The sequence below is a fragment of the Penicillium soppii genome (assembly GCF_028829465.1).
Source record: "Penicillium soppii strain IBT 18220 chromosome Unknown utg000003l, whole genome shotgun sequence".
Classification (NCBI taxonomy): Eukaryota; Fungi; Ascomycota; class Eurotiomycetes; order Eurotiales; family Aspergillaceae; genus Penicillium; species Penicillium soppii.
In genome coordinates, this window is record NW_026643233.1 from 3,185,049 (window position 1) to 3,197,720 (window position 12,672).

The following is a 12,672-nucleotide window of genomic DNA, read 5'->3' on the forward strand; positions in this document are numbered from 1 at the left end:
ACTTGATTTACTGAGTAAATTCATAATTTAGATGTGGGCTTCAAATTTTCAACAGACCTTGGACCCGTGCGTCTGGAACTTCCCGCGGCACTCTTACATGTGTTCTTCATGCGTCCTTTCTACGTCTTGCTACTGGACTTTCGTCCAAGCGTTTCCTACATGGATACCGATATCTGTAGGCTTTGGGGCAAAAAAATCATATTAATACAGGATAAAATGCCTTTTCTCATAATCTAGATCAAATTACAGACTCTTCTTGGCCGCGTCAGATTTTTGTTGCGCAACAATATATCCAACAGCACGGGCAATGCCCTCATCCAAAGGTACAACGGGCGCGTATGCGAGGCGGTGCTTAGCCTTCTCAGTCGAGTAGTAACGAGTCATGCACGAGTAGCGCACTGTGCGGGCCGTGAGTCGCGGGGTCTTTCCAAACAGCCCCATGACAGTCTCTGCGACACCACCAACGGTCTCAAGGAGTCCCTCAGGAAGAGCCCACACCTGGTGCGGTTCGACAACGCGGTCAATGAGAGCCCACATGGCACGGGTCACATCCCAGAAGTAGACGGGTGAGTCGTTGGTGATGTTGAATGCCTCGCCATCTACGCGCTCGTAGTCCAGGGGCCCGCCCTTGCCAGCTGAGATGTGCTCGTGGCTCGCCAGAAGTCGGTGTCCGGCGAGCAGATGGGCGTAGGCGATGTTGCCCACGTAAGTGAAGTCAAACAGGTTGTCGTTGTCGCCAAGCTGCATCCGTAGAACGCGGTCTGAAGCCTGTGTGCCGTGCTCCAGGATTTTGTGTGTGACTGTTGTATCCTTCTCGCCGTGAATGCCGGCTGGGCGGATCGCGGATGTGAGCATCTCGGTCGGGGACTTCTTGTTGTACTTCAGGACAAGTTCCTCGGCGTCGGCCTAGATCCACGCAATGGATTTGATTAGTGGATTGATCAGAGAATCAAGTTTGGGTCAATGTTGAATTCTCACCTTGGTTTCGGAGTAGTATTCCTTCTGCGCGGGACCGCGGATGTAGGGCCATTCCTCGTTCACATTCTTCAGATCACTTTGTGTATCGTGGACCACAGAGCTGGAGCTGGTGTACACGAATGCCTTGCACTTACCACCCCAGTCCCCGTGTTCACCACCAGCGACCTCAAGGAGGGTCCGTGTTCCTTCAACATTGACCTTGTGCAACAGGGGCTTGTTGCCCTCAATCATTGACGGAGAAGCAGTGTGAATGACGAGATCGGGCTTGACGGCGCGGAAAACCTCCATCATGGAGTCCACCGAGGTGATGTCGCCATCATAGTACTTGGCGCCGGGCAGGCGGTTGTTGGTGGTGCGCAAGTCGACAACTGACACAGTCGAGTGTGTGGTCGGGTAGCGCGATGCCAGGGTAGGAAACTCGAAACGCGCATCGCCGACGGGCTTCGGGAGGGCGTAGCTGGGGTCGGTCTCGGAGGGGAAGTTGAGGAGGTGATCAACTATGTGCCACCCCAGGAAACCGCAGCCTCCGACCACCAGGACATTGCCCAGCTCTAATGTGCGATTGTGTGCTGCCATGACCTTATTTTTTTTCTGGTGAGAGATGAGGTTGCTGAAAAGGGGAAATCTGGCGTGGAGATAATCAGGTGATCCGTGCGGCAGGTCTTAGTATGGGGGGGGGGGGGGCGCAAGATCCCGAACCCGGCATTTTTGGAGGACTGGGGGATTTTTCTTATTGAAAGTTCCAGAAATTACATGCTGATTGAGGGTGATAGTCTACGGAGTAGAATGTATAGGAAATGGTAAAAGGTAAGCTGATAGGATCCATTGTTTCATCTGCTGTGCGACTTGTTTGACCGCATAAATCGCCAGTCTCTCCGCCATAATTGTCGATGAGCAATTTTATGGCATAAATTAAAGAAATACACGAAAATACGTGTCGAAGAAAGATAAGCATACCACAGCAAACTTCTTATCTTCCTGGTTCCTCCAAAGAGGCCCGAAGTTTGCGCCTGTAGAGCCTACGCTCGAGTTCGGTGCCCCAAAAAAGTGTAGTTGCGTCTGGGTTCACCGACATGAGCGGGTTATAAGGCGGGTTATCTTCTTCCAGGGTACTTATAATACCCTCAACGTGTTGACCAATTTCTTCCGCATGCGAGGGAAGATACATCAACACGCCCATCTTTGATACGCGGATATGATAAATGGGCGGGTCGACAAATACGCGAGGTTGCTCTTCCGGGTGTCGTGGGCTGATGTATATTTTGATCTTGATGATACCACCTTCAAGTCTGGACTCATTGCGACCAACATAGGTGAGTTGCCACAGGAACGGGTTCTCGTCAGCCAGTGACAAATCGATCACTTGGGGGTTGGTGTCCAGCTCAGCGAGGATCTGTCCATGTTGGCCCCGCAGCTTGACCGCAATCCCAGCATCTTCCTTGACCAAAGCCATGCCTTCGACAGGCCATTGGTGTGTCTCTTCCATCAGCTTGTCTTGAAGAATCGATAAGCGATTCTTCAGGCCACCATAGTCCCACGACCCCGACATGGTGTTACCAATGCCTTCAAATGGCATGGAGATGAATGGGTCACCCTGTCTTCTCCCTTCATCGGCAATGCCTTTGTCGATGGCGGTCTGATAAAATTCAAGATACCACAAGAAGCGGCGCTTGTAGTAGTCATCGAATTTGGTCTGGACGGGAAGATCAATTTCTTCATCACTATCACTCTCCTCGTCGGTTTCCGATTTCTGGACCACTCTAGACTGTGTTCGTGGCGATGAATTCTGGAATGCCTGTTCGAGTGGTGCGATTACCGCCAGTCGAAGACTCTCGTGTCGGATCTGGAATCACCAAGTCAGCTTTTCTGGCATCGGTTTAGGTTGCTTGGAGCTCCATTATGGGCCATCTAGAAGCACCGATAGATTAGATTTACCTTGGACTTGTAAATTTCCATATTCTCAGTGTCATTCCCTCTGTCGGGTTGTTCGAATCCCGGCTCGAGGGTGTATGGATTTGCCGATAGTAGACTTTGGATCGAAAGCAAAACTGATTCAAGTCCTTGTGCAGGCGACCATTGCTCTCTCCGATCACCATGCCATGTTCTGTAGTGCTCAGCAACATATCAGAGATTTGAATCAACGAAATTAAAACTTACCCTAAGATAGATCTGAAGGATGTCAGCGCACACTTAGGGATATCATAGTTTATAGGTGTCAAACTCACAAACAAACTTTGCCATTGGCGTAGAGATTGGGGCCGAAACGCGTTCGGCCTCTGTTGGTCGTCTTAATCTTCACTGTAGGCGGGTTGGCTGGATAGTCTGGTATGCTGTGATTAGCACGGACTTTGTTCCAGCGGCCCAGAATCATATTATTTACCTGGGGGAATTTTGATAGAGAACTGTTGCCAAAATTAGCGTTGACCGTACTTCAAGCTGTCAAGGCTAGAGGATTTTACCTCAAAAAAGCCGAGCTCATATGGAGTACCCGGAGGCCCAACGATGATGGCCTGGATATCGCGCATGTTGCTTTCTTCATAGCGAACGGTGAAAGCTGTATCGCAAGTCAGCATTAATGCTCAGGTAGACCTTCCAGGAGCTAGTTCAAGATTCTCATACCGAATTGTTCACCGCGTTCGACTTGTCTCAATTCCTAATAGACGCGGGTGGATTAGCATAAATTGAATGGATTCGAAACAATATATCGAGGGAAATTGTGCCTACTCGAACCAAGCGCAGAGTACACTGGTCACCCATTTTAAACAGGCTGGACTGTGTTGGTCATAAGAGTCGGAGTTGCGCGATTTTTAGTATCGGCTAAATCAATACGAAGTGAGAAAATCGGGCAGGCTTTCTCATAGTTAATGAAAGAATAGAGGTATGTGACGAGTTGTAAGAGAAAAGGGTAATCAAGCGGTGTTTACCCGCAAATCCGAACGAAACCTTCATTGTTTGATTTTTGCCCTTTGCAACTTTCCACGATTTTCTTTATATACATATGTAAATCATATAAAGAAGTAGATATCGTGTTATGGCAAACATAGATCTATATAAAATCTAAATATTAAGATTGAGGAATTTGGAGATATTTACACTGGCCACTTTTGTCCCCTTCTTTTTTCTATGTAAGCTTGGGATGTTAACTAGATGACTATATCAGCCCTGGAACTCATATCTAGGCAGTACCTACACGGGTAATCATAGATTGTAGATGATTAATCTATAGATTTGTATTCTATTTACACGTAGCCTTTGAAAAAATCTATAATATTATTTCGCTTGAGGGATCGTCTGTCGATCTGACGAGAGTTTGTGTGTGAAAGTACTACCTAATAATGATGGCTATATCTGAGGATATATCTTTCTATGCTTAGTTATATATGTTCATGAAATGTAAGTATGTCTAGGGAGTTATTGGTACCTATATACCTATTTAATGAATATATATGCAAAGCGACATACCATCTAACTACACAATGTAGGGCATACATGAACCATCCTACAGAATGTTCTATAAAAAGCACTTGGACCCATCATGTGTAAATACAGTTATGTCTGTACAATTGTCAACGATACTTCCAAGACTATAAGATCTTAAAGACTATAATATCTGGTATATTGAAATAATCCCACATACTTGAAATATATAAATTTACATTCAGACCCATCATACGCCAATAGAAGTAAAAGTATTTTGATCATATACCCTTGTGCACGTGACCTGGGCCCTTACCATAATTAGGGGGGGCAACAAAGTGCCCAAGCCATCTCCATCTCCATTCCCCAGCCCACTTCTTTCCCCCTCGCCCTTTACACCTTAATTTTTTTTCTTTCTCTTTTCTTAGAGATAATTCAATTTGGGAGGAATGATTGGTATTTGCGCTGTCTGTCGGTCTCACTTCGAAAGCTCCAACTCGAATCCCGACCCCCGCGTCCTTTAGTCTGCGCGCTTGACCCTTCGTTTACAAGTCTATACCGCCAGTGCGAACCCCGTCTCCCATCTCACCTGTCTCATATTGCGCATTACTCTCTCATTCCCCAAATACAGCCCCGCGTGTCTTAGCTACATGGCGTGAGGGTGAGTACACTTGTGAAGGTCAACTCGGTCAAGGCATGATATTCTAATTAAAGAATCAGACTGCCGTACGCGCCCAACTCATCTTCAATTTATCGCCAATCTGTGAACCCGTACCGTCAACCCGAACACTCCCATCCTAGCCTTGATTCCCAACCTCGATTCTTTGCATGCATTTGGCGTGATTCAATCCAGCAACCCCATCCTTTCCTTTCTGACGGGGGACCAAGATGCCCCCCGGTGGACTACCAGCTAGCCTGGTCGCAGGCAATCCCAGTGGCCGTCCTACCGTCGACACCTCTGGCTATGGGACTAACTATAGCAAAAATACACCCACCTCTCCCGAAGACAGCTTGATTCCTCCGTTTGAATCACCGTCAACACGAACGGCAGGCCCGATTACACCAGTCGAAGAAGGGCGCTCAAGTCGTGGACTGGGACCCGACCAGGCCGGATATCGCGATCGCTCGGCCCCCCGAGATCGATCACGAGTGAATGGGCGTCAAACCAAGTCACCAGGTGGCTCGTCGCGCTTGTGTCAAAAGTGCGGTGAATCTCTCACCGGCCAGTTCGTTCGAGCGCTGGGCGGTACTTTCCATTTAGAGTGTTTTAAGTGCGAAGTGAGTTTACGTCCTTGCTGGTCTGTTTGGATCCTTGACTGATCCTATCTGTTCCAGGACTGCGGCGAAATTGTTGCTTCCAAGTTTTTCCCCATCGATTCCGAAGATGCAAACTGCCAATTTCCGCTTTGCGAGACCGATTACTTTAGACGACTGGGCCTATTATGCCACGATTGCGGTGGCGCACTGCGTGGATCATACATCACTGCGTTAGATCGGAAGTACCATATAGAGCACTTCACCTGTTCCGTTTGTCCGACCGTATTCGGTGCCCAGGACTCATATTACGAACATGAGAGCAAGGTCTACTGTCATTTTCATTACTCTACCCAATTTGCACAGCGGTGCCATGGGTGTCATACCGCGATTCTGAAACAGTTCGTTGAGATCTTCCGCAATGGTCAAAATCAACACTGGCACCCCGAATGTTATATGATCCATAAATTCTGGAACGTCCGATTATCCCCGGCGGGTCAAACATGGGAGCCACCGCCAGTGGATGAGGACGCCAGTGAGGAAGAACGCAAGCAGATTCGTGACGAGGAAGACATTATGGAAGAGAAAGTATTCAACATCTGGAACACCCTCTCCACCTTCGAGGAATCTTCCGCTGCGTGTATCTCTGATATGCTGCTTCATGTCAGCAATGGGGCTTACATTGACGGTGTTTTGGTCGCCAAACGCTTCATCGGTCATGTGGAAATTCTCTTTGGTGCAGTTGATCAACTAGCAAATTATATTAAATCCCACGAGCTAAAAGGTGAGTTTTGCACGGGTGGCTTTGTTTCATCCGGGCTAGAAGCTAATGGTTCCCCCACAGAACTCTCCTATGGCCGTGAAGCCAAACTGCTTTGCAAGAAAATTGTTGCCTTCTTTGCGTTGTTGTCCAAGACTCAAGAGACAGGTGTGCGCAAACTCGGCGTAACCCAGGAGCTTCTGTCTCTCGTGACGGGTCTTGCGCATTACCTCAAACTCCTGATCCGCATCGGTCTACAAGGTGCACTCAAACTCGAACGAGAGAAGTCTGCGCCTGACGGTTTACATAACTTCCTGGAGCATCTGCGTGATCTAGAGTCACTTGCGGAGATAGAAGATGAGAACGCTCCGCTCGACCTCATGGCCGGAGTGGAGGGCCTGGCAGATCAACTCTCAGATTGCTGTATCTCATGCAAAGAGCCAATTGACGATGAGTGTGTTCTGCTTGGGCAGAGCCGCTGGCACACTAAGCCACCCCATCTATCATGCACTGTGTGCGAGAAGGACTTGACCACTGATCTTCAAGACGCACTCTGGAGCGAGAGCGAAGAGAAAGCCTATTGTGATGACTGCGCTCATCAGCAAAACCTTGGCTCTGCCGTTCAGGGCGGTTTTGTCCCAGTTTCAAAGCTGCAGCAATTCATTTTCCTGCTCAAGGTGGCACTCGCACGGCTCCTCGCCGTACTCCGTTCCGGAGGAACCTTGCCTCATTCGTCAGGTAAGATTCTCTCATATCGCCCTCAGGCTGCTGGCAGTTTGTCTAACTTGATTTATCATTTCAGACGATCCCAATCTCAATGAATATGCGAACAAGGATGGCCACCGAGTCAGTCCCGAAGTTCGCCGGGCGAACGCCCGCTCGCAATCATATGGTGGTGCCTCGCGGGAGGGCATGGAAGAAACATCACTAGAGCAGACAGTCGGCGAGATGCGCCGACTGCGCTCAATCCGCAACGAGCGCACATTATCTACAACATATAAGAGAGCCCGCGCATCTAGAATCATTGACGGACCAGAAGGCAGAAGTGCTCGGCCTGGGTCGTCTGGCAATGATGGCAGTGATCCAAGGGGCCCTGGCTTCCAAATTGTTGAGGAAAGGGATGCCAACGGGGAGACTCGCACTGATCTGACGTTTGGCACCCAGGATGCCCTGACGCTGGATGACATCCCGCGAATTGTTGCGGCTGAACAAGCAAAGGAGCAGCGACCTAACGCCTTCAGGCATGCTGGACACAAGCTCGTCGGCGGATCCGAGCCAATGCTCAAATACAATCGCGGCCATCAGCGCGAAGTATCGAGTGGAAACTTGGAGGCACTCATGGAGCCAACCCGGACCAAGCGATACTTTTCAGAACTCACTGCTTTGGAATACTTCATCGTCCGCCACGTTGCCGTCGTACAGATGGCACCCTTGGTGGAAGGCTTTTTCAACATGGAAGAGCTGCTGTCTCTGATTGAGTCCCGGAAACCCACGATATGGAACATATTTGGGCGTGCATTCAAAGATAACAAGAAGGGCGCCAAAAAGAAGGGTGTGTTTGGTGTCGAATTGAACTACCTAGTTGAGAAGGAGGGTACAGAGTCAAGCCACGGCGTTTGTCCGGGTGCGCTCCGTATCCCGACCTTAGTCGACGACGCTGTCTCAGCCATGCGACAGATGGACATGTCTGTGGAGGGTGTTTTCCGAAAGAATGGCAACATCAGGCGATTGAAGGATACATCGGAGCTCATCGATACCAAGTATGAATCTGTGGATTTAACGAAGGAAACTCCCGTGCAGATTGCAGCTCTTTTGAAGAAGTTCCTCCGCGAGATGCCTGATCCACTCTTGACTTTCAAGCTCCACAAATTGTTTGTCATTTCTCAAAGTAAGTTAAAGCTTTTGTCGAACTCTCTGTCCAGCAAACTAACTTCTCACAGAACTTGAGGACCCTGAGAAGCAAAGACGATTGTTGCATTTGACATGCTGCTTGCTTCCTAAAGCTCACCGTGACACGATGGAAGTTCTATTTGCGTTCTTGAATTGGACGTCGTCATTCTCACATGTCGATGAGGACTCTGGAAGCAAGATGGACATTCACAATCTTGCCACTGTTGTGACACCTAACATTCTTTACCCGAACGCCAAAAACAGCACCGTGGAAGAGAGCTTCTTGTCTATCGAGGCTGTAAATGCCCTTATCACGTATAATGATGCTCTGTGCGAGGTAAGTCACTCGCGTCTTGCCCATGCCAATATCATGCTAAGTCTTTTGATAGATTCCGGAAGACCTCCAATCAATTATGAGTGATCCAACTCTATTCAAGGAGAATTCCGAACCAACGACGAAGGAAATCCTCAAACGCTATGGTGATATTACTCGGGGGAGTTTCTCACAGGGGCCAGAGAACGGTGGCGAAACATTCACAATCACAACTCCCAATCGAAACAACAGCACACCGGCCTCTGCACGCATCGAGACCGATCCCACGCAGGACGCAGCCTGGCAAATGCAAAGTTCGGTTCGCCACGTACCAGGACCCAGTGGACACGCTCACTCGTCCAGTGCCAATGCTCAAGCTGGACTAGACTTGGTTCCTCCTCCCAAAGCGTACCCCCGCAACCGCAGCACCAGCAATGGCAGCCAGCCAAATGCCGGGACCCCCGAAGGCCAGTCACAAAATGTGGCATATCGGCCACGTCCGAGTCCAGGTGCTATGGGCGTAACTGGATAGACAGAGTCCCCATTTTTATTCTTCTATTCTTGCACAGCTGCAATACTGTGACTAGCCATTATCTGACCTCTTGCATTTGTCCATCTGATTCATTCTCTGCGGAGTGTTTTCGTTTTTTGGAGACTTCTTAGCGTTCTTTTTTCTTTCCTTTTTTTGTCTTGACTGATAGGTCTGGTTGACGGAGTTGTTTCCCATTTTCCTCCCTTGAAAATTCCCCCAAAAGCGATCAACCTGGTTGCTATTGGTTTGTTGTTTTCTCATATCTATAGGGGCTACGATGCCTTACTTTCTGTTTTGTTATCTGCATCTGATTCAAGGGATCAGCCATACCCATACCTGTCCCTCTTGGCCCATAAATGTCCTGCTTTCCATTCTTTCAAGTTTTCTATGAGCTTGTGCTCTTTTCCCTGTGGGCCAGGCTCCGGCTTTACCTAGACCCCTTTTTTTTCTTTTCTTCTTTCTTATTATTCTCCCCTTGGCCTTGCAAGTGCCCTGGAGCCTTTTTTCCTTTCTCTTTTTTCAATCAGCATGATTGCAATGATACCTGTGCTGAGTCCTATGTAGTTGGTACCCATATTGACTTTCAATTTCTTCATTGGGCTTCACTACCTAGTCTTCCAGACTAGATTGCTTTTCATAGATAGGCCATTGAATGCTAGGTATTTTGAGCCTACTTATACGCTTATTTCAAACATAAAATTAGTTTGCATTATCTCCCATGGTTTTCATATTTGTAGTCTCAAGTGTCATCTCATAGAGTTCATGCCAACACCTATTCAGGATGAGGACAGGATAAGGACAATTAAATTCTTCGACAACGTATATTCAATCTCAAACAAGAACGTATCATCGACAGAGCCAACTGAACCAGTTTATAACCAAAATGGAAGACCATCGTGATCGCCAAAAAGACAGCGATTGATCCAAAGAAAAAGTTCATTCAAAAAAATTTAACCAAGCGAAGGCCATCAGCATAAGTATGGCTGAGGCAAGGATGAACGGAAAACACCTATTATGATATCACGCCAAGAATAAAAAAGGAACACAGCGTCCAGGCCCAATATGTTCGTTGCAGTCTGCAATCATTCACGCTCAAATGCCCACTCAACTCCAATAAAGCAAGACATGTGTCTATCCGGTCATCTCTAGATCCGCTTGCGCAGAGCTCGAGTTCTAGTTGCGGTTTCGGTCGCAGCTGGGGCAGTAGTCTTGCGCATTGTGCCAGTGGTGGCAGTCTTTTTTACTGCCACTGATGCAGCCTGCAAGCGAGGAGCTGGCTTCTTTGCAGCCGCTGCAGTAGAGGTTGTTGTTGCCTTTCTTGCGCCAGCACCAGTGCGCGTGGGCTTAATGACAGTGGTGCCTGAAGAAGCCGTAGATCCTGTACTATTCTTGCGCTCACCCTGCCGGGTTGCAGGACGTGGTAATGGCGAGCGAGTAGTCTTGGGTCCCGTGGCGGCACGATTTGTCGGCCTTGAAGCATGAGACGGGGGTCGCTGGTCCTTCCCGGCGGCGGAGACCGTAGCACCGCGCGATCGCAGTGGGCTAGACTGCTTCAATGGTGAGGTGGGACGTGACAGGTACGATGGTTGACCCTTCTCTGGGGACGCACGGAAGGGTGAGTGTGGGTAAGTTCGGGAATTGTTCGACTTAGGAGACAATATCCGATTCTCGTTGCCTCGTACTTCCTGGGACACCACGCGCGAGGCACCGCCTGCTGCGGCGGGCTTCACACGACGCTTGGGGTTCTTAAGCCCTTCAGGCTCGCCACTGGCAGGAGCATTTTCTTTGTCGGAGTAGAGGTTTTCATAGCTGTACATAATGTCAATAAAAAAAAAGGAATTCGGTCAAGTGTGTAAGATATCATACCTTCCCCTCCGTGATCTGCCGTCGCGTGCTTCTGGGTCCACAGATTTGCTGATGTTACGCGACATTTTAGCAGGTGAGTATTTCCGGGAAGGCGATGCAATTTGTTGTTTGATCAAGGCAGCATTGTGCTTTTCGAGTAATTCACCAATGTTGGTTTTGCGTAATGAGACCGGGATCCGGTTGACGCGTCGCTCAATGCGCGCGCGGAGATCGTTCGCCTGAAGAGCATATTGAGCACGAAGTTTACGTGCCCGCTCAGTGACTGGAATCAAATTAGTGTCATGGCTCAGTTATTTAGTCTATCTACAGTCCCACTCACTTTCAAGTTGTAGGTTGTCCATCAGCGCTTGCTTCTGCTTTTGTGTCATGCGCATCTTTTTGGTAGGACTGCCCGTAGGCGTAGTGTCCATTTGATCAGATTTGCGCTTAGCGGGCATTGTGAATAGTTCAAGGGATACAATGGTGGGATGTGTCAAAGTCAAGGTTAACGTGCGGAGCAAGGAGCCCTTGAACCACAACAAACAGCCGTGTGGGCGGAGTTCAGTGGCAGAATACAGCTTCCACCTCGCCTTCGTCATCCGTCTTCATCTCCCATTACGCCGATCTCCTTTTCATTCGCTACCTCTTCTTTTTTACATTTGATTCCATTAGACTCTGCCCGTCATGACGCTGGAAGCTACTATGATCATGTTTGTCATTGTTCCCTGACCTAGCTTCTTCTGCTAACCCGAAGCTCCAGTGTCGACAACAGCGAAAGCAGTCGCAATGGAGACTACACGTGAGTAAACTCAACTATGGTATCGTTTTATCTGTGAATAGCATCTAATTATACCAGATCGACTCGGTGGCAATCTCAAGTCGATGCTGTTAGCATCATCCACAGTGCAAAGATGCGTGTAAACCCTCAGTCAGCTGTCGGTCTTATGAGCATGGGCGGCAAGGGTCCCGAGGTGCTGTCGACTTTCACACCTGAGTTTGGTGCAATCTTGGCCGGACTACACGCAACAAAAATCCACGGCACATCTCATCTTAGCTCGAGCATCCAGGTTGCAGCCGTGAGTTCCCCAGGCCGATTACCAAGCTTTCAACTGCTGACATTTATGTTATCTTAGTTGGCCTTGAAGCACCGTATGGAGAAGTCGCAGCGTCAACGCATCATCGTATTCTCCTGCTCGCCCATCGAAGAAGACGAAAAGACCCTCGTGAAGCTGGCCAAGAAGATGAAGAAGACCAATGTCTCGATTGATGTGGTAGCTTTCGGAGACTTGGAATCCGACCAGACCAAGAAGCTTGAGGCTTTCGTTGAAAATGTCAAGAGTGGAGATGGTTCCCACCTCGCCATCATTCCACCGGGCCCCCATCTTCTCAGTGACCAGCTGCAGATGACCCCCATTCTGGCTGGCGAAGATGCCGAAGTCGGTGGTGGAGGTGGCGAGGGCGAGGCTGGTGGATTCGGATTCGAAGATGCTGCCGAGAACGACCCCGAGTTGGCATTCGCCCTACGTTTATCGATGGAGGACGAGAAGAATCGACAGGAGAAAGAAAAGCGTGACCAGGAAGAAGCAGAGCGCAAGACGCAACTCGGCGATATTCCCGAGGAGAACCATGGCGAGTCCAGCAGCAAGGATAAGAAGGACGAGGACAAGATGGACACCGCGTAAG

The 12,672-nt window shown here is 49.0% G+C and overlaps 5 protein-coding genes across 5 annotated transcripts; 2 read left to right on the forward strand and 3 right to left on the reverse strand.

Moving 5' to 3' along the window:
• Positions 1–243: 243 nt before the first annotated feature.
• Positions 244–1,554, reverse strand: N7529_003348 (C-3 sterol dehydrogenase/C-4 decarboxylase; the record flags this gene model as incomplete). Its single annotated transcript, XM_057238875.1, has 2 exons — positions 244–906; positions 979–1,554. The coding sequence occupies 2 exons, from the start codon at positions 1,552–1,554 to the stop codon at positions 244–246; spliced, it is 1,239 nt and encodes a 412-aa protein (XP_057101486.1).
• A 394-nt stretch (positions 1,555–1,948) lies between these two features.
• Positions 1,949–3,735, reverse strand: N7529_003349 (ubiquitin-conjugating enzyme E2; the record flags this gene model as incomplete). The annotated part of the gene is made up of 8 exons (XM_057238876.1): positions 1,949–2,821; positions 2,914–3,090; positions 3,136–3,147; positions 3,212–3,300; positions 3,359–3,380; positions 3,438–3,532; positions 3,598–3,631; positions 3,703–3,735. The coding sequence occupies 8 exons, from the start codon at positions 3,733–3,735 to the stop codon at positions 1,949–1,951; spliced, it is 1,335 nt and encodes a 444-aa protein (XP_057101487.1).
• Positions 3,736–5,283: 1,548 nt separating this feature from the next.
• On the forward strand, positions 5,284–9,144 carry N7529_003350 (GTPase-activating protein LRG1; the record flags this gene model as incomplete). Its single annotated transcript, XM_057238877.1, has 5 exons — positions 5,284–5,673; positions 5,731–7,147; positions 7,212–8,297; positions 8,350–8,636; positions 8,689–9,144. The coding sequence occupies 5 exons, from the start codon at positions 5,284–5,286 to the stop codon at positions 9,142–9,144; spliced, it is 3,636 nt and encodes a 1,211-aa protein (XP_057101488.1).
• A 1,145-nt stretch (positions 9,145–10,289) lies between these two features.
• Positions 10,290–11,447, reverse strand: N7529_003351 (uncharacterized protein; the record flags this gene model as incomplete). The annotated part of the gene is made up of 3 exons (XM_057238878.1): positions 10,290–10,953; positions 11,011–11,272; positions 11,330–11,447. The coding sequence occupies 3 exons, from the start codon at positions 11,445–11,447 to the stop codon at positions 10,290–10,292; spliced, it is 1,044 nt and encodes a 347-aa protein (XP_057101489.1).
• A 226-nt stretch (positions 11,448–11,673) lies between these two features.
• Positions 11,674–12,671, forward strand: N7529_003352 (proteasome regulatory particle base subunit RPN10; the record flags this gene model as incomplete). The annotated part of the gene is made up of 4 exons (XM_057238879.1): positions 11,674–11,699; positions 11,750–11,788; positions 11,846–12,065; positions 12,123–12,671. 4 exons carry the CDS (start codon positions 11,674–11,676, stop codon positions 12,669–12,671), a joined length of 834 nt encoding a protein of 277 aa, XP_057101490.1.
• Position 12,672: the final 1 nt, after the last annotated feature.